Source organism: Panthera tigris, chromosome A1 (assembly GCF_018350195.1).
Source record: "Panthera tigris isolate Pti1 chromosome A1, P.tigris_Pti1_mat1.1, whole genome shotgun sequence".
In the NCBI taxonomy this organism is placed as follows: domain Eukaryota; kingdom Metazoa; phylum Chordata; class Mammalia; order Carnivora; family Felidae; genus Panthera; species Panthera tigris.
In genome coordinates, this window is record NC_056660.1 from 139011520 (window position 1) to 139032136 (window position 20617).

General features: G+C 35.5%; 1 protein-coding gene across 4 annotated transcripts in view; it reads right to left on the minus strand.

The window, feature by feature from the left end:
* Positions 1 to 5518: 5518 nt before the first annotated feature.
* The window catches only part of CERT1 (ceramide transporter 1), a 102534-nt gene continuing 87435 nt past the window's right edge, over positions 5519 to 20617 (minus strand). For 3 of the 4 annotated variants that reach the window (XM_042988546.1, XM_042988553.1, XM_015536539.2), the window contains 7 exons: positions 17894 to 17989; positions 14800 to 14932; positions 13823 to 13893; positions 10519 to 10647; positions 9837 to 9966; positions 8829 to 8965; positions 5519 to 5588 (listed from right to left, as the gene is read on the minus strand). In XM_042988546.1, coding sequence (XP_042844480.1) covers positions 8838 to 8965; positions 9837 to 9966; positions 10519 to 10647; positions 13823 to 13893; positions 14800 to 14932; positions 17894 to 17989 — 687 coding nt within the window. In that variant the 3' untranslated portion in view covers positions 5519 to 5588; positions 8829 to 8837. Of the gene's footprint in view, positions 5589 to 8828; positions 8966 to 9836; positions 9967 to 10518; positions 10648 to 13822; positions 13894 to 14799; positions 14933 to 17893; positions 17990 to 20617 lie in introns of those variants that run through there. The other variant, XM_042988560.1, reaches the window with a different exon arrangement.

The following is a 20617-nucleotide window of genomic DNA, read 5'->3' on the forward strand; positions in this document are numbered from 1 at the left end:
TAGGCCAGATGTTCCGTTCATTGTTGTATCCCTGATCATGTAACACTGCATGGCATGGAGTAGGTGCTCAATAAATACTTGCTCTTGGAATTGTTTTGAGTGTGGAGAATTAATGCTATCTGTACACAAGGCTAAAATTGCATGGACGGGGGACTATCCTCATGTAGCTGTTGCACATGGATCCCCCTGCTGCTGGACCCAGTTCCCACTTTGGCTTCCCAATTCTAAGGAAGAGTAACATGAAAGTACCAGAGTGAAATGACTGGAAGGGGATCTACAGCTTGCTTTACTTGCTACCTCAGGGGTCGTTTTGCTATTTTATAAACACGGGTGTTTCACAAAACAGTGGTAGCTATGCTGGAGGTTGTCTGTGGATTAAAAAACCCAATAAATGAACTTCCTTGGGCTTGTGGCTTTTTTTTTTTTTTTTTTTAATGATAAGAGTTCCTTGTCTTACCCCTTTAAGCTGGAGGACAGGAAGGCAGTCAAGGCATCAAATGATGGTCAAATTTAATCTTAAGATAAAACTTGTACATCTGGTAGGATTTTATGACATACAGGTATTTGGAATTTTTGTAAAGCCAATAATGAAGTGTGTGGTGTTAATACCCATGCCTCAAAAGTGCTAGTCTTCATGCATGTCAATTCTAGTCCATCAAACACTAATAGGTATTAAATACCTAAAGCGTTAAAAATCAGCAGAATCCAATGGAAAGAAAAGACTTTGGAATCATTCAAGTAGGCCTGGAACCCAGCCTGGCCTGACACCTTACTGTAAAATAGGGGCGATACCACCACCAACCAGCAGGGGCGGCAATGCTGGAAGAAGGTAGATAAAAGGCAGTTAGTTTCTCATATTCCAGACACTTAATGAGAGAGACATCATCATTCAGCACCTCAACAATCATAAAACCTGGGTAAAATCCTGGTTGGATCTCCTTTTGTAGCTTTAAAGACAGTTAACATTTGTTCTAGGACTAAACTCGAATTCTGTGGAAGAGAGTTTAAGAGGCCAAAAAGTTTACCTTTACGGTGTTTGTTGAATGCTATCCAAAGTATACAGACCTGGAAGGCTCACAGAAAATTTGTTTCAATGGGTAAATAATGCAAATACTAACAATATGAGTCCTGTTGTAATCTAGTTTACACAATGGCAAAATTTGGAACATGCCATAAAGTCAACCCAATTTGAAATAGTTAGAACTACGCCTTATTTGCAGGTTACATTTCAGGTCAAGCCCAAGGCAAAAACTGCATATAGTTAGAGTCACTCTTGAAAAACTTCTTACAAGTGTGCCACAAGGACCACAAACTATTTCTGTCAACAAATCCAACACATTAAAATAAAATCCAATACAACAGCCAGATTTTCTCTCCAGCACTCCACCAGGTTAAGTAGTTGGCCCGTTTTTAGAGGTCATGTTTTTTTAGATGGTATATATCTTTGAACATGAGGAGAGAAATATGCTCAGTGTCTTTTAATATAACCATGGAGGAACCCACTGACTGAACTGCAAATCCACACTTCCCTTCTCATGGTTGTCCTAGAGCATAGATTCCCTAAGTGTAACAGGTGGAGCTGTCCATGTAATTTAAATAAACGAGACAGGATTTAATTACCGCTACATGTGGTCGAATTTTAAGTGTGCATGACTGGCACTGTGCTTTCATTTTAGAAATACCCAACTATATATGGCCTTACTTTCTAGCAATCTGAAAAAACTTTGCATCAGCTTTCATAAGAAATTCATTTCACACTATAATCCACTACACACACACACACACACACATACATATGAAAAAAGATTCACAAAATATTTAAATATTCACGCGGCGCCTGGGTGCCTCAGTCATTTGAATGCCCGACTTTGGCTCAGGTCACGATCTCGCAGCTCATGAATTCCAGCCCACACTGGGTTCTGTGCTGACAGCTCAGAGCCTGGAGCTTGCTTCAGATTCTGTGTCAGCACCTCTCTCTAACCCTGTGTTCATGCTATGTCTCACTCTCTCTCTCTCAAAATAAGTATTAAAAAATATATATATATTCACATGCTATGTACTTGATTTATTCCATTCTGTTCTATTTTGTTAAAAAATATTTACGTGGCTTTCTTGATCCCTAACTGGGTTACAACCTCTAGTTTAAAAAATATTAAACTGGAGTTATTTCAAGCTCTTAACTATTTAGAATTATGCAGGCAAGGGTGCCTAGGTGGCTCAGTCGGTTAAGTGTCCGACTTCAGCTTGGGTCATGATCTTGCAGTTTGTGGGTTCAAGCCCCTCATCAGGCTCTGTGCTGACAGCTCAGAGTCTGGAACCTGCGTCGGATTCTGTCTCTCTCTCTCTCTCTTTGCCCCTCCCCTGCTCATACTCTGTCTCTCTGTCTCAAAAATAAATAAAAACATTAAAAAAAATTTAGAATTATGCAGGCAGTATCTAGGGGTTAAGGAAAACAAGCAAGCAAGTACATTTGTCCATAATATTTTAATACTTTTCCACTTTTAAATACTGGTTTTAATTTTGTGATTGTAACATGGAAGATCCAACTTTATTATTTTTTAAAAACATCAGGATCATAAAGCTATTATAGAATAGTTACACTCTACACACTCCCAAGGTACTTTAAAATGATTATGTTTTGAGTTTGTAGGTGAACAATGACAGTAATCCAAATACATTGTCTGTACAACTCGGACTAAATACTGGTGAAAGTGTTTAATTGAACAAACAATTGATAAGCTTAATTAACCAGCACAATTTCACAAGAGAACCAGCTCAGCCCAACTAAAATGTTCTCAATAGCAGTTGACACTGATGTTGTATAGGTGTACAAGTTAGCCGATGAAACTCAACAAACGGGAAACCCATTCTTCCTTTTCCTTATTTTGTGTTCTTATACCTCCCTCCCAGCCATCCCCTCCTCGGTCTACCTCGATCGCCTTTGTGGTGTTCCCAAACCAAGAGCTGCTGTGATCACCCTCCACCTCAAAATCAGGAGTCCTGAGTTCCAAGTGAAACACTGTGCTCTCCTGTCCTGTACAGCGGGCAGTCAGGGACAAAACCCATCATTACCAGTATTTTCCAAATTTCTATCACAGTACAAAAGAGTGTTGAACTAGTTGAAAAGAAGAGTAGTAAAAGGATCATTTTTTTTGTTTTTTGTTTTTGTTTGGGAGACAGAAGAAATTACTGTGTTTGGGAAAACATCATGTATATTCAGATACTGATTAAAGAATTAGCCATACAGAAATAATTCTAGAGGGTCTGAATATTGTTTAAAATGGCTAGTACCTCTCCAAATTGTGAGCTCTTTAAAACTCTTTTCGCATTCCCCAACTCATTTCTAAATCTGACTGGATGGGATTAACTCTAGTGAAGTACCTGTACAGTTATCTAAAGGTAAAATGTATCTTCTTTTTTTTTTATACAAATATTTTTAGTGTAATCATTTCATTTACAGAATTGCAAAAGTGTATCTAACAGTTAGTGCAAATGCAACTAATGATAATTAGATTTAGACATTGCTTTGTTAAGTTTTCCATACCTTTGTAAAATGAAGCTATTCAATTTAGTTATGAAAGAGTTACTTGTCCATGTTTATGATAGTTACCAAAAATGGCAAACAGAAGAACATTTATAGTGGGCATAGAGAATTTTTTTTGAAGATTCCCATCAGCGGCTAAGGTTAATAAACCTTCCCTCCCCAACCCTCCCATATTCCCATCCCAACCCCACAGCTGATTGTAAAATAAAATACACATTTGAGGTATAAACTTTTCTTTTTTAAACATCACAATATAAAATGTTAACTGGTGATGTAGTAAACTCATATGATAATTTGTCTTATTTGCCTTATTAGCATTACCACCATATAGGCACTTTTCCACATAGTCAAATTATGAACAGCATTTTTCTGTATAAGGCATATTCCATGCACATCATTAGAGAAAGGTAAATTAAAAAATAGAAAAGATTTATGGAACATGAAATCTGCGTGCATGTAATATAAGCATATGTTTTATATGTATTTTTCTCTCTGTACAGAATAATAAATACCACTATATCTGATGCAAGTAATTCACTTCCAGGATTGTGCATATTAAGTGATCAGACTAATCCCATCATTAAATTATCACCTTGCATTTATCATTAAGACTCCATTACCATGTATGAAATATATACAGGACATGTTCCAAGTGACATGACTTTCTGCTTTACAAAATGGGTCTGATTTCTGTGTTTCTACAGAGATGAACAAGTCAGCATAGCATCTACAAAATGCCTCTGACATATGTAAGCAAATTTGTGTATAAACACAATGAAGATTTTGAAGTGGGCAGTCATTTCTACTTCAGTGAGTACCATTCCTTGCCTCAACTCCATGCTTCAAGGTTTTTCACAGAGGCCTAAAACTAAAGAAGGTATTTTACATTTAAGCTCTTACAGCAAGTAAGGAAAGAATTTCAGTTTGAATCACATGGAATCCTTTACTGCTCTGCTGCAAATTCTGATCAAGAGGCAAACCGGAGCACTGCTCACATTTTATATGCATATCCTGCAACATATCTTTTAAACTGAGCCAAATTAGAAGAACTGACAAACATGCCTGTTAGGAACACCAGAAATACTGAATCAAATGTCAAACCCCAACAGCCTGATTTACCTTAACAAGAAATACCATATTTGCTCTTACAAATTTTGAGAAAATATGAGCTCATTTTATCCTTACCACTGTACCAAAAAGTAGTTTATACCCACAAGATTTCTGTTTCCGTTTGGTGGCAGACAGAACCAATTTAGGAATTACCAAATTGTGTTTGTAAACAAACTGAAAAAAATCTGTAGCACACATTACACAACTAAAAATACAATAGAAATATAAAGATACCTGGGGGAAAAAATAAAGCTTTTCACTCTTTCTCCATCAGAACCAAGGTTCTTCATAGGAGTAAGACTATAGAAAAGGTGAAATCACAGGTTATTTGACAGCCCTCAGTTATTAAGAGACACTTTACGTAACATGAATCATTATAGAAATCAGCAGCAATGAATTCTATGATTATACAAAGCAAAAAAGTCAAAAAATTCTGAACACAGATTTAACCATAGGCCTGAAAAAAGAACCCCATCCAGATATTTGGTGCACAGAAAGCACATGCCCCATGTGCATTCAACTTTTGTGCTTTTCTTTTGTGCACAAAACCTGATACAAATGAAGATCTTAGGCCGGACCATAGTAAATTAAAAATTCTGAAAAAGTTTCCAAAAATTAAAGCATCAATTCCTAGTTGTGATTCAAAGTTGATTTTTTTTTTTTCTCTTCTAGGAGCAAGCAAATAAAAATATAGCCATATACATGTAATTTTACATGTATTTATAGTTATATGCTGAGCGAGGAGATCTAGCAGGAGACAGCTAGTGTTAGATGTTCACCTTTGCTATTGCAATATTTCTTCATTTTTGTACACAAGGCCAGGGTGTTGGGCCACAGACAAGGCTATAGATCCTACGTTCCAGCTTAGAGCATTCAATTTTGTTTTTTATTTTTTTCCTCCAACATGGAATGTCACACAGCCTTGCTTCAGTCACTGCAGGAAAGAAAATAAGTAAACAATTAAGAAATACATTATTACTGAGAGTGGCAAGACTACCAGAACAGATTCCTCCTACCCTGTGAATTCAGGGAATACACAGATCTCTATTAAATATTTATTCTTTATAGATTTTCACCATTAAAAATGTTAAAATTGTAAACCTTACATATTTGAAACTGATCAGCAAGGAACAGAAGGAACGTTTTGAAAACTCAAAAAAGAAGGGAAATATACCATAGATAAGCAAAGAGGGAATCAACCAGAATTCTCTGGGTTTACACCCCCAAAACCAGCATTTCCTTCTTCTTAGTCTTCAATAAAAATTATGCTATAAAATACCAGTTATCAAGAATTGACTATGAGTTTTAACTATCTTTGGACCTCACTAATTCCTTATGAAATTTCACTAAAGATCATAAACATTATTGGAAGTTATAATTTCTTCATCACTAAAATTAGGATAGCTTTCCTAAAATTTCAATGCTAGAATCCACTTCATACATACATCTTTCCAAACTTATTATGAAACAAATATTACTTTAGGTAAACAAAGATTTTCACTATGGTGTTAAGGTTTGAATTTGGTGCTTTGTCAGAAAGAAGCTCAACCTGGACTCAAGGCCAGAGCTAAGTTGTGGCCACTGAATCTTCATAGTTCTGTCTTTGCATACATACACATACATCCACAAACAATGCTACCTCCTTCCTCTGAGATGGATTTCAACCCCCTCCCCACTAGGTACTGTGTGCACACACAGACACATGCACACAGTCAATAAACAATGCCCTAAATCCAACAGTTCTGAGGCAAAATGCTGTTAATAATGTTAGCATGTATTTTACAAATGCTTAAGAAAATTCTTCTTTTCAAACATAGGTGAGAGCAAGTTCTATACATAACTGCATTCTGATTTCTTTTGCTTAATAGATGGTTATGTTTTCTGCCCTGCTCGTTTTAGCAAGGCTGGGGGTAGAAATGAAAAGAGAAAGCAGATTATAGCTGCACACTTGGTCTTGATTAGAGCAAATAGCATTCTTTAGAAATCTTAAGGCTGTGGGGAGAGACAACCAGCTAAGTCAGGTGACATGGCCTGCTGCCATGACACAGCATCACGTTTCTGGTTAATTTGAGGTAACAGGGCAAAGATAAAATCAGCAAATTTGTGTCCAGATCTAGCCATAACAATCCTAAAGTATGAGATATTCCAAAAGCCAGTACACTTATGCAACGCACTTGCACTTGAAGACAGAATCTCTCAAAGGTCAAGCTATATCCCAAAACACTAACCACTCAGGTAAGATCAGAATCTGTTTAACATTTTCAGGTAAGCTTTTTCTTAGGAAAGGCTAAATATCTGGGACATCAATGCAACAACTCTGGTGTTAGCATCTGACAATAAATTTAGCCTTTTTTTTTTTTTTTAAGAGAGGCATACTATAAACAACATCAGAAACCAGAATTAGTTAAAAATATCAGTCATTATATAACACTATTGAACATACTAATTTAATCTAAAGACTCAAGAATACAATAATCTAAGTTACTCAATAATATAAACTTCTCAGCCAATGATTTAATATCTAACATAGGTGAGAATAAGAGAACATTCATAAATACTGCAGTTTATGAATTATACTTTGGTAATATCTATTAAAAATTTAAATGTTAACACATACTGAGAGTTCACAGAAACAGAATTATACAAATTTCTCTCAAATGGACCAAGAAATGTTCAAACTATTCATAGTAAGAGAAAGACAATAAAAACTAAAGAGAAAGTATTTCTTTCCTATCAAGGTGGGAATAATCCAAGTTTTATTTCATACACTGTGTGAGAGGGTAAAGGGAAATAGGCACTCCAATACATTATTGCTGGTGAGATGATAAATTAATACAACTTCTTTATGGGCAGTATCTAAAATAAAAACGCACAACCCCCCACCCCCAGAAGTGCTGGCAGTGTCATATCTAGCAATTTATCCCACATATAAACTTGTAAGTGGATATACTTGTAACACCATTCCAGCAAAAATTGGAAACAACTTGAGTATCTAGCAAGGGAGGACTGGTTAGAAAATTATGTATATCCATGAAATGGATACTGTATAGCCACAAAAATATAATGAGGAAGGTCCATACTGACATGCAAAGACCTTCAAAGTAAAGTAAGTACAAAGACAAGATGCAGAACAATGTATTTTCTTCAACAACAACAAAAAGGTGTATGTGTAGGAGACATACACTTGTATTTGCTTGCTCAGGCATAAAAAATTCTCTGGAGGGGCGCCTGGGTGGCTCAGTTGGTTAAGTGTCCGACTATAGCTCAGGTCATGATCTCGTGGCCCGTGAGTTCGAGCCCCGCATCGGGCTCTGTGGTGACAGCTCAGAGCCTGGTGCCTGCTTCCGATTCTGTGTCTCCCTCTCTCTCTGCCCCTCCCCTGTTCATGCTCTGTCTCTCTCTGTCTCAAAAATAAATAAACGTGAAAAAAAAATTAAAAAAAAATTCTCTGGAAAAGATACACAAACTAATAGCAGTTATACTCTTTCAGTTTGGGGGTGGGGGAAAGGCAAAACTGGGTGAGCAGGGGCAAGGGATAAATTTCACTGTTCATCTTTTCACACCTGACTTTTGAACCACGTTAACATATCATTTCTTGAAAAAGAATTAAAGATTCCAGCACTTTATGGAAAGATGTTCAACACAGCATTATCTGACAGTCAAAATATGGAACCAACATTATGATGGGACTGGTTAATAAATTCTGCAACATTCATGTAACAGTTGTTAATGGAATGAGTTTTATATATCTCATGTCTTTATATGCAGTACTAGTCAAGATATATTGTTAAACAGAAAAAGCAAGCTGCAAAACAAGAAGTATAGAATAAACAAGTATTATTAACAAATAATCAAGAATACACATCATTCACTACATACATACAAAAGTATGGAAGAATAAACAATGAACCTCAAGTACTTTCTGTGAAGGGAAGAATACAGGGAATTTGTACTTCTAGAATTTTATAGCTCCATAATGTTAAAATGTCTTTGCATAAGCAAACATTGCCTCATATAAGCAGAAGAAAACAAGTTTTAAAGGCTTTAAAAATTACAACTTTGGGAACATTGTAAAACACATTAAAATTACTTTCAACAATTAACTAAATTTTAATATCTGCAGAGTCATATTAATCAAAGTTTTAAAAAAAGGGTAATATATATCTTCCAGTACCTGTTAATACTAGAACAAAATAGGTTTTCCTGCAGTTTTTTCTTGGACATAAGAAGTAAAGCGTTTTAGAAACTTTGGATACTCTCGCTTTGCCACTGCCCTTAACACTGAGGCTGGTGCCCATCCTCCAGGGTTCACTGCAAGATAAAGGAAAATTAAAATAAAGCCCGTTAAGATACAATTCTCCAAATGTATGGGAAGCACTCATTTACTTCCTTTGCTTTCAAAATTTTCTCGTGTTGGAATAGTTAACATCTCTTAAAGTCCTGACTGCTAATTCCTTAATGCTAACCACCAGACAAGGACACATAGCAAACAAGAGAGCATTTATTAATATAGCAACATTTCAGGTTATGTAAGATAAATTTGTCAAACTCTACTATAATCAAACAATATCTCACTCGGACATAACTGTCTCTTCAAACACAGTAGCAGTTACAGCCCTGTACAAAGAAGATTTGAGGATTTGATGGGAGGGATTCCAGTGACTACTGCAAGTAGGAAATGGGTGTAGTTAAGAATCCAAAGCAGGCAATAATTCAGAAAACAAAAAGGCCTGACAATAAGAAAAAGAACTATTAATTTTCTTTACCATTATTGCTTTTATTTCTAATCATACATATATTCTATTAGGCAAATATATAATAGATGGATTTTTAAACCAAGCATATGTGATAGTGATCTAGAGATGAAGTTTAAATTCTGATACAGTAGTTCTGGGATGAAATTCAGATGTGGATATTTTCAAAGTTTCCTGATAATTTTGGTACACATCACTCCAAATTAAAAATCATTAATCTAAAGGAGAAAAACTAAAAAGGCATGGAGATCATAATAAGAAATCTAGGGGTGTCTGGCTGGTGCAGTCAGAAGAACGTGCGACTTTTGATCTTGGGGTTGTGAGTTCAAGCCCCACACTGGGTGTAGAAATTACTAAAAATAATAAACTTAAAAAAAAAAAGAAAATCTACATTACCAAAGTAGCAAAAGAAACCTCAAAACACATACCATTAGCTACATACGTAATCTTGCATAGAATGTTGTCCCTGCTGATCTCCTGGTTTCCCTCTGGTGGGCTTACCAAGGTTTGACAAATCATAGCAATATTTATTTTGGCACGGACGCATCGATTGTTTAGCTGACAAAACAAAAAATAAAAACAAAACACTAGTGTAATAGATGCCTTGTATTTTATAATCCCTACTGTTCTAATAGCACATTAGGTTATCCAAAACCATAGCTCATCAAAATGTCCAACAAAATCTTATTAGCACCACTAAATAACACATGCCAAGCTGCATGACATCAGGAATGATTTTCCCTCCTCTTCAGTAGTAGATGGAACTCAACTGAGATAGAAACCACAGGGGTTTTGCCAGTAGCTGATCATGGCTTGAGAGGGAACTGTACAAAGTAGCTTCCCTTATGTACCCATTCAGCTCTGTCTCTGCGTTGTAACATCAGGGGGAAAGGAAAACAGCCCCTGCTGCATGTTGACAGCCATGACTGCTGCCCTCAAGTAACACAAGGGCTATAGTGTTCCAAGGAGCCAATCCAATATAAAACAAAATCTAAGAAATGTTATCAAATCAAGTACCAGTGTGTGTCATATGTGTTTGTCACCTTTGTCCCACACTGTATATTTAGCTTTATACTATACAACTATACACATTTATACAAGTGCACTTACCGGAGCACTGTCGTGATCCACAGAAAAATTACACACTATCCAAGTTTCGGGGTCATTTTCAGTCAAGGCCGGTATCTTTCTAATGGCAGAGAGATATAATACATCTCGCTGAGAAGCAGGCCACACCCTCTGTGGAAGAAGTAAATGTCTTTTGAAAAGCCGAATTACTTTTAAATTCATATGTAATACGGAACTAACAGAGACACAAATGTAAAACAAAAATAAATAAAACAAAAATAAATATCTTAGGTGAAGGTAAAATCTGTCAAATTTTAAATGGAAAGCATCTTGGGGCGCCTGGGTGGCTCAGTCGGTTAAGCGGCTGACTTCAGCTCAGGTCATGATCTCGCGGTCCGTGAGTTCGAGCCCCGCGTCAGGCTCTGGGCTGATGGCTCAGAGCCTGGAGCCTGCTTCCGATTCTGTGTCTCCCTCTCTCTCTGCCCCTCCCCCGTTCATGCTCTGTCTCTCCGTGTCTCAAAAATAAATAAAATGTTAAAAAAAAAAAAGATTAAAAAAAAAATAAATAAATGGAAAGCATCTGAAAATACCCAGCAAAGGATTAATTATGAACAGTGAATTAACTGCTTTGTAGAATATCATCAAAGTAATACTTTTAAAATTGTGGATATATATAACAAAAATTTTGCCATTTAAAGCATTTTTAAGTGTACAATTCAATGACATTACATTCACAATATTATGTATACATCAGAACAATGTCCAAAATTTTTTATCACCCTGAACAGAAACTCTATACTCAGTAAGCAATTAATTCCTTCCCTAGTCCTTGGTAATGTTCTGCTTTTTAGTATTAAACCTCTGTTTAAAGTGTTGAGAGACTTAAAAGCTAAGATTTTAGTGTAAGAAGAATGCTTCTTTGATATAAGCACATTTGAAGAATACTAAATCAGACTGAATGTTTCAACTTTATAGTATGCCAGGAAACATAAAACACGTTGGAATGATATGGAAATGAGGTCTCTGGAAACTGAGACTATGTACTTTTAAATAAGAGAAAATCTGTGCACTGACTTTCTTAAGCATTGAGTTTCATTGGAAAGTGAAATGGTTATCTTTTAAAGATGCTCCATTTTATGAAATTGATGAAAGTAGTGTTGAGCAAAGCCAATAATAAAGGAAAATTGGGCCATGTTAGAACGAATGAATGCAAATCCACAAGGATGATGAGAAGATAAAAATTTACAGAGTGAGAATGACTTAAATACCAGGAGATAAGTAGCCCTCTTTAAGAACCCAGATTATAAAAGAAGGCAAATGTAAAGGGCAAGATGTTGCAGAGCATTATTGAATTTTATTTAAAAAAATTATGCTAGAACAATCTGTTTATTCAATTATAACTGTAATTTAAATTGTGTTAAATTTAAGAGGTATTATTTTAATAGTTTTTAGTTTTATTTTTCAAGTGACCTTAATATAACCTATATAAATTCTTCACTCCATCTATGATTTACCAAGTGAAATACTTTCAGCAGACTGTTTTCGAGGATCAATTACCTTCAGATTACAAGATTCCTCTGATTCTAAATTACTGGTCATTTCTCTTCATTCCAAATTATTGACCATTAATTGATTTTTTAAACATTTGCTAAGTTTTAGGTGTCACTTAGACTCCCCAAATCTGTATATTAAAGCAGAATCTTCATTGTTACACTTCTTTTTTAATTGAAGCAAAGCTGACATATAATGTACTTATTATACATTTCTTGAGCAGGTGCCATGTAAAATCAAGCCTAGCTCACTCTCATTACATAGAAGATGCCTCATATGACAAAACTGAGTTTAAGAAATACATAACAAACCTAAAATATTTTCATATATTCAGCTCAAATTAAAAAGTCATTTAAAGTAAAGAAAAATAAAATACCTGTTGAATTATTGTATTTCTTATATAACATACAATATCACATTTGATGGATCTTTCCAAAATTATAATTCCTTTATTTTCCTTTCTTTAAAATGAACATGAGTCTCAGGTGTACAACACACTGGTCTGACAATTTTATACGGTATCCAGGGCTCACCACAATACGTGTAGTCACCATCTGTTACCATGACGCTATTACAATATTATTAGCTACATTCCCCATGCTGACTTACTTTTTTTTATAACTGGAAGTTTGTTCCTCTTAATTGCCTTCATTTATTTTGCCCATCCTCCCAACCCCTTTCATTATCCTTTATACAATATATTATTTGGCAATTTTCAGGGAACAGAGTAGAATCAGGTAAGGGAAATATTCTTTAATTTTTTTAAAGTTTGAGAAAGAAAGAGAGGGAAGGAGAATAAGCAGGGGAGGGGCAGAAACAGAGAGGGGAGCAAGAGAGAAACCCAAGCAGGCTCCACACTGTTAGCACAGAACCTGATGTGAGGCTACATCTCATGTACTGTGTGATCATGACCTGAGCTGAAACCAAAGTCGGATGCTTAACTGACATGACAGAGCCACCCAGGAGCCCCTAATTCTTCAAATTTAAATATCTAGGATAGCACAGGAAGAAATGAAATGAATGTAAAATGAAAGCAATATGAAAGTGAACCAATTTAGGACAATGTTTCTGTGTGCTCTGGTATATGACCAACTTCTTAATAGTTATGCATGGCAATTTTCCCTTGCTTTTAGATGATCTACTTACATGACTTTATCAATCTTAACATACATTAATAACATAATTTCCATTCCACTTAACATTGTTGCCAGAGGAAACTATGATTCACTGTTTTAAATGTTTACTCATTTATTTAGAGAGAAAGATTTATTTATTTAGAGAGAGTGTGTGTGTGCATCAGCAGGGGAGGGGCAGAGACAGAATCCCAAGCAGGTTCTGTGCCGCCAGTGTGAAGCCTGACATGGGGCTTGAACCCACAAACTGTGAGAACATGACCTGAGCCGAAATCAAGACTCAGAAGCTTATTAACCAACTGAGCCACCCAGGCACTCCTATGATTCTCTTTTGTTGGTGGTAACTATGACTTCTCTCCTATAAAGACTAGATGCTAGAAAAATATTTACTTCGGTTTCAGTATTTTCTTTTCTAAACTTTAAGTGCACATAACTAACTGGAGGTCTTTATCAAACACACTGTTCCTGGGTTATTTCTCAGGTTGTCTCGGGCTCTGCTTTAAAGGAGCTGATATCCTTTCAAATATGTGACATTCATGCATCGTTAATAAAGTCTGTGGATATTTTATGGCATTTAATTTCCTGCCAAATTTTACTTGAGAGAATTTCTATGTCTCAGTTTGAATTAGGATGAAATCCTTTTGGGATGAAGAGATCTTTACCTTGTGAGTTTGATAAATGATGATTGCATTATCAGCTAATGTTTCCACCACATGAAAGTTTTCTATAGTTGCTGAAATGAAGAGAAAATATTAGTAGCCAAAAAGATACATTGCCTCTTTCTAGAATGTGATTAACTCATTTATACTGATGGACATTGTGGTATCATGAGCAGGATTCTGCCCTATGTAGGCTGTCTAAATGGAAGGTGGTTAAGACTTAATATTAGGGCTACAGGGGCCATGACACCTGATCATAAGGAAATCTCATTTTCTTTGGCTCAATCTCTAGCTTCCACATCAAAAAAGCAATTCTACTCACATGTATTAATTACTCAGATGCAAATTCCTATCTAATACTATGACACTTTCCTATAATTTCTAATTTATTGAAGCTGAAGAAACTGTCCTAAGCTTAGTTGGTTATATTTGTGAAAAAAGAATGTCAAACTGTCATAGATAAACATCTTATGATGTTCAAAACTATCTCTATTTATGAAATTTGGTGACTAAGAGGCGCACGCGCACACATGCATGCACACACACACACACACACTCCAAGAATAACTCTCAACAAACCAGAGCAGGATTTATCCAGGGTTTACAAGGGACACAAAACAATCTGGGAAAGCAGATGATAAAACAGAAACCTTTAATTTTAGTCCCAGTCTTTCCACTAACTAGCCTCTGTAGCTTCTGACAAGTCACTTAACCTATTTTTTTTTTTTTTAACCTACCTATCATGCAGGACTATTGAAATACTGGATCAAATGCTACAATATAGCAAGAAGCATTCTGTACAGCAAAATGCTCCATTTAGATGCAACTTAAAAAAAAAAGTAAATGCAAGCTATTGTCAGATTCTCCAGGTATTTTCTACAATGACTTTGTAAACTGTATATGAGATGCAAAAAACTAGGTTGGATTTGATATTAAATTTGAAATAATTATATTAAGATATATTAATAATGGCAGCTTACTTTCCCAGTCATTGCGAACATCAACATTCCAGAAGTAATTGCAGACTTCGTGTCCTGTAACGCCTTTCACTGCATGGGTAGCTTTCAAAGGATCCAAAACAATCCCATTTTCTTCTACTTCCCTTCTATATACCTAAAGAGGATATATTTAAAAACCTGTTTAAAAAATAAGAATTAAACCCCTAAAGTACAAACCTGAAAGCAGGTTTTTAAATTTAGCTGCTTTTTAGAATTTTATTTATGAAAATCTATATATGGAATATAAATATTCTGCTAAAAGAAAATCTTACATTTCAAATTATTAACACAGACAACACATAAAAAACACTTAAAACTACAAATCTGAGGTAAACTTCAATTATGAAAAACATGCACACGCAATGAACACCTAATTACAGGAGTTGTTAAACTAAGCCTGGTTTAGAACATCACCTCCTTAAGGATACCGATGTACAGCAGTTTTGTTCAATGCCTCAGACCCAGCATCTAAAATAGTATCTGAAACACAGTAGGCTCTCAATTATTTGTTGAATCAATGACTGAAAGCTAAAATGACATGAAGATCTATGCTATCTTGCTTTAAATACTGAAGTTGTGTACCTAAACTGCTAAGTAAAATTAATTATTTCAAAGTTATAGGTTACTTCAGAAAGTTTTACAAGAAGTTAATTTCATCAACATGAAATGAATAATCATATTATTATAAGAACTAGCTCTCAATTTATGGAGTACTTTATGGGTCCAGACACTGTTAGGCATTTCACATACAGTTTCTTTTTTAAAATGTCCTTCACCAAACTACTTTTTCCTATATGCTCATTTATTCATGTTATTGGGACTGCTATTTTCCAGTCACCTGAACTGGAAAGTTTAGACTTTTAACTCCTCCCCTCACATTTCACATAGCTATTAAGCTCATTACTCATCGTGTAGGAGATTCTTGACTCTTCTACTATTCAACAGCTTGACTTTTCTACTATTGGTTACTTCTTTTAGCTGGCTTTCATCACTATGTACCTGACCCTCTCAAGTGGTATACTTGGTCTCTGGTTTCTTCCTTACGAGCTTAATCTTCCTAAAATGTTACTTTGTAGGGGCGCCTGGGTGGCTCAGTCAGTTGAGCGTCCGACTTCGGCTCAGGTCATGATCTCACGGTCCGTGAATTTGAGCCCCGCATCGGGCTCTGTGCTGACGGCTCAGAGCCTGGAGCCTGTTTCAGATTCTGTGTCTCCCTCTCTCTCTGCCCCTCCCCTGTTCATGCTCTGTCTCTCTCTGTCTCAAAAATAAATAAATGTTAAAAAAAAAAATAAAAAAAAAAATAAAATGTTACTTTGTATACAGTGGCTAACCTACTGCTACAGACAATAGACTACTCTCTCGAGCGGGCTATTTCACACTATCCACAATGCAATCACTCTCTTTCTAATGTGGGCTGTAGGAACACTTATTCTCTATTCTTCGTTCTGCATGGAGGGACTTCATCTAGACTATCAGGTTCTGGTTTCTCTGAACCCCTTCACTTTCTCCTCCCAAGGGGGGAAAGAATGTCCTAAGTGAATGTCGAGTACAGAATAAGGACTGGTAGGCTTGGCTCACCCCTTCCTCTACAGAGAATATGTATCCTGGTTTTCTTTTGGGGCTTACTCTTGGGGGAAGGCCTGTGATTATCTAGTTATGTCAGAAACATTATGCTTAAGTCTGGGGTAACAGATTATTTTTTTTAATGTTTATTTTTGAGAGAGACAGAGTGCAAATGCAAGGGGCAGAGAGAGACACACACAGAATCCAAAGCAGGCTCCAGGCTCCGAGCTATCAGCACGGAGCCCTACACGGGGTTCAAACCAACAAACCACGAGATCATGACCTGAGCCAAGGTCGGACACTCAACAGACTGAACCACCCAGGTACCCCTCAGCTTATTAGATTTATAGCTAACATTTTGTTATCTCAATTGCTTGTCTCTTCTTTTTTTCTTCTTAATTTGTGCTCTATTCAGGAGGAAAAGAAATTCCAATATATTTAATATTGTATCTCTATTGCTAGAATAATTCTGGTCAATACAGTCTATTCAAAACTCCTGAATAAGAAGTTTGCCTTCAAGATTTTGCTTGTGTTGTATTTTTTTTAAATTTAAAAAAAAAAAATTTTTTTTTTTATTTTTGAGACAGAGTGACAAAGCATGAACGGGGGAGGGTCAGAGAGAGGGAGACACAGAATCTGAAACAGGCTCCAGGCTCTGAGCTGTCAGCACAGAGCCCGACGCGGGGCTCGAACTCACGGACCACAAGATCATGACCTGAGCCGAAGTCGGCCGCCCAACCGACTGAGCCACCCAGGCGCCCCGTATTTTTTGTCTAAAAGACCCTTGCCTCATCTTTGTCACAACTTTGCTTCCATTTCTAGACATAGTTCAAATGCTTCTCCTCAGTGTAAAACAATCTAGCTGTTTCAAATCAGAGAACTCTTTCTTTTCCAATTTTCTTCACTACTCATCTGTGCTCTTCTTCAATACATTATCAGAAAGAGACAAGTAACAGTATCTTTAAAAGTCAATATCCTCCTTCCCCAATGAAAGTTTCAGGTTGGAAAAGTCTTATTAAACATCTCTTTATCTTTAGCATGGCCTTGGGCACGAGGTAATCCAGAATTCAATGCAGCTGCTGTTTAGAATCCATCTCTAAATCTTGTTCTTGCTCTATTCTCTGTCTCTGGTGTTTAAGGATATGAACAAGATTAGCAGACCCATCTCCGAATACTGAAAGAAGATGCAGTGAGGGAAAGGACTAGAAGTATATACCAAAAAGGGGAACAAAGTGATCTGGGTACATCATTTAATATATTAAAAAATAAATTAAGAGAAATATCCAAATAGAGAGCCATCAGCTACTTATGATTTGCTCATATCTAAAACCCCAAATTTATTTTCTCCATGGCTCAGGTAAAACAGAATGGGTTGCACATTTCTTTGATCATATGTAACAATCTGTTTAAAAGGAATTTTACAATGCTATCCTCTTTCACATCACTGGGCAGTAATGATACTATGACTGTAACACAGCTGTATTTAGCAATCTAACATTTTACTGGGAATTACCTTCATTTCTCCTTCTTCTACAACCAACTGCCAATTAGCATCTCCACCTACATCCTGTAATGAGTAAGTCATGTGGTTTTGCACCATCTCTTCAACCTTGGAAAGAAAAATAAAATCATAACAATCCCTATCCAATGAATAGCCATGTCATCATCTCTAAAAGAGAACGGTATTCAGTTTATTTCAGTTTAGAATGATGTTTTTAGAAAGCTGAGCAACCAAATGCACAAAGGTTAGTAGATTTTATACAGTGTTGAAGAGTTTAGTCCACATTCCAGATATCATATCCAGGTTAATGACAGGAGGGAGAAATGTAGAGAAGGAAGATGTTTCACTCATATAACATATATTGGCCTACTGTGCAGCAAGTCAGCAAAAATAAGCATTTTCTGGAAAAAAAAAAGTTCCTTCCTTCACTAGAAAACGTTTCCTTACAGAAATAATTATTTAACACATAAAATCATGGGACACTAAGGGTAAAAGGGGCACGAAGAGACAATCTAGTCCAGTGCTTTTATGTTTAAGACTACACAGATAACAGTTCGTTATATGGCAAGATTTCGCTACAAAATGATTAAAAAAAAAAACACAAAACTTTTATTACTTCACTGATAAACTTCACTTCACTTTTACTATGAATGAAAAATAACCAATCCCCTACTTACTTGACTCCAATTTCATTGTTTCGCATTCTTTTAGGGAAAATGCTAATAATCACATATGCAGACATTTACAAATAATCAATTTTTAGTGTCTTCTTTTAAATTACGGTCTTTTTCCTGAAATTTAAATAAAGCCTCTGCTTTTAACTATCACCAGTTACTCCTCCACATCTTACATAAACTTTAAATAAAACTGAGTATTTCACACTCCCAGAATCCACAATCATTTATTGGTAAGATTTCATGTGAGTGCTACTTGCAAACTCTCCTAGTTTGAAACATGTTTTGAAACAGAAGTGAAGTGATAAAAAGATGGTTTCTGAAGGAGCTGCTTTATCCATCTACACAGAGATGGTTTCTCTAAGCTCCATTTTCTAACCTTTTACTCATAATTTTGTTTTATATAGTAAGTACATTAGAGAAGGCATGAAAAGAGTTGGAAATATATATATTATACTTCCACTTAATTTATTCCTAAGTTTAACTACTTATTTTACATGAAGTCTACTGTGCTCATTAGGGATACAGACAAGAACCAGGTTTATTTTTTGAAATAAATATATTAATGATTTGGGGGCAAAAATTCCTAAAATTATTAACTCTGAAGGTATAATTTTTCTACACAGAAAGATGTTACCAATATGTTACAGTGACATATACTTTTACTACATAAAGTTTTCTCGATTTCAGAATGCATTTTTGCTACTAAAAGTAGGTATGACTTTTAAGTGTCATTGGTAATAATCATAAAAGTTTTTGATAAAGATTTTATACTCAGGTTCTATAATCTATTTTTGTACTAAATGAACATGAACATAACATTTATGTCTTAAAAAATTTTTTTTTAACATTTTATATCTTTACATATTATCTTCCAAACAATGTGAATGGCACTGGGCTACAGACTTGAAAGAAATTGAAAAAATGTAACTAATAGTATATTCTATAGTTTTAAAAAGGTTTCATTAGAAAACATAACTCCAGGGGCTGCATGGAAAAATTTATGTGCCTCCAAAAATGTGAAATCTGCTCTGAGACAGTAACGAGGGCTAATGCAGGATTCCAAATTATGAGGACATACAAAATGTAACTGAATTCCCAAAGAGAAAGGAACAAAGAAAGTTCCAATTAGTAGGCATAAATAAACAACCACCATAGCACTGGATCGATTCATTTGTCTGTATAACATCGTGATTGGGAAAAATTCTTACCCTTTTTAGATCCAAAGATATTAAAAATCTTTAGATATGAAATATGTACTTTGTAGGTGGGACACTAAGAGTTGAGAACACCTATATTTATTATAAGATTAAAGGCAGAAAAAAATTTCTTCCCAGAAATAAGACCTACTTCAAATAGACCACTTAGGAAAGAAGAATGAAAGGATTTTACTCTGTTAAAAAAGAGTTCTACTTAAAAAAAAAATTTAGTAGCATGTAAGCTTTTGTTGGAAAGTACACAGGTAACTGTGTTTTTGTTTGGGCGATAATTCTGACAAATTACTTCAAATGTTGGAATAATGAGAAGATATTTTTGTGTTTTGGTCCCCCCAAAACTAGATTCCACAAATATAAATTGACAGCTGGTAACATAAGTTAAAACAATGTACAGTAAGCACATTTAACATTGTCTTTCTAGATAGATGAAAAAATGGTATTCCTATCCTAGTTACCACTGCATCTATGGAAAAGTGTTCAGTCTTTTGTTCTTCTACACTTCCTAGATTTAAGAGGGCAAGAAATAAACAAGATGAATTTAGTGCTGTGCTTCTAGGAGATGAAAGAAATTGAAGTACCCAACTATTGTAGTAACCATCTCTGCAAAGCTTTTATCATGGAATCTTTATCCATATGGCATCTTCCTTGAGGTAACAACACTGAGATTAACAAGAGAGGTGATACAGGTAAAATCTCACTATAAAGAATTTCATGTTCACTGTAATGAAATATGAAGTAGTAAATGTTACTACTGGGGCAGTGACTCATGCATTTGTGTCCACACTGACAGTTCCAATCTAACCTAATGATCTGTTTACTGTTTTCAGTTATGACTGCACATCCAA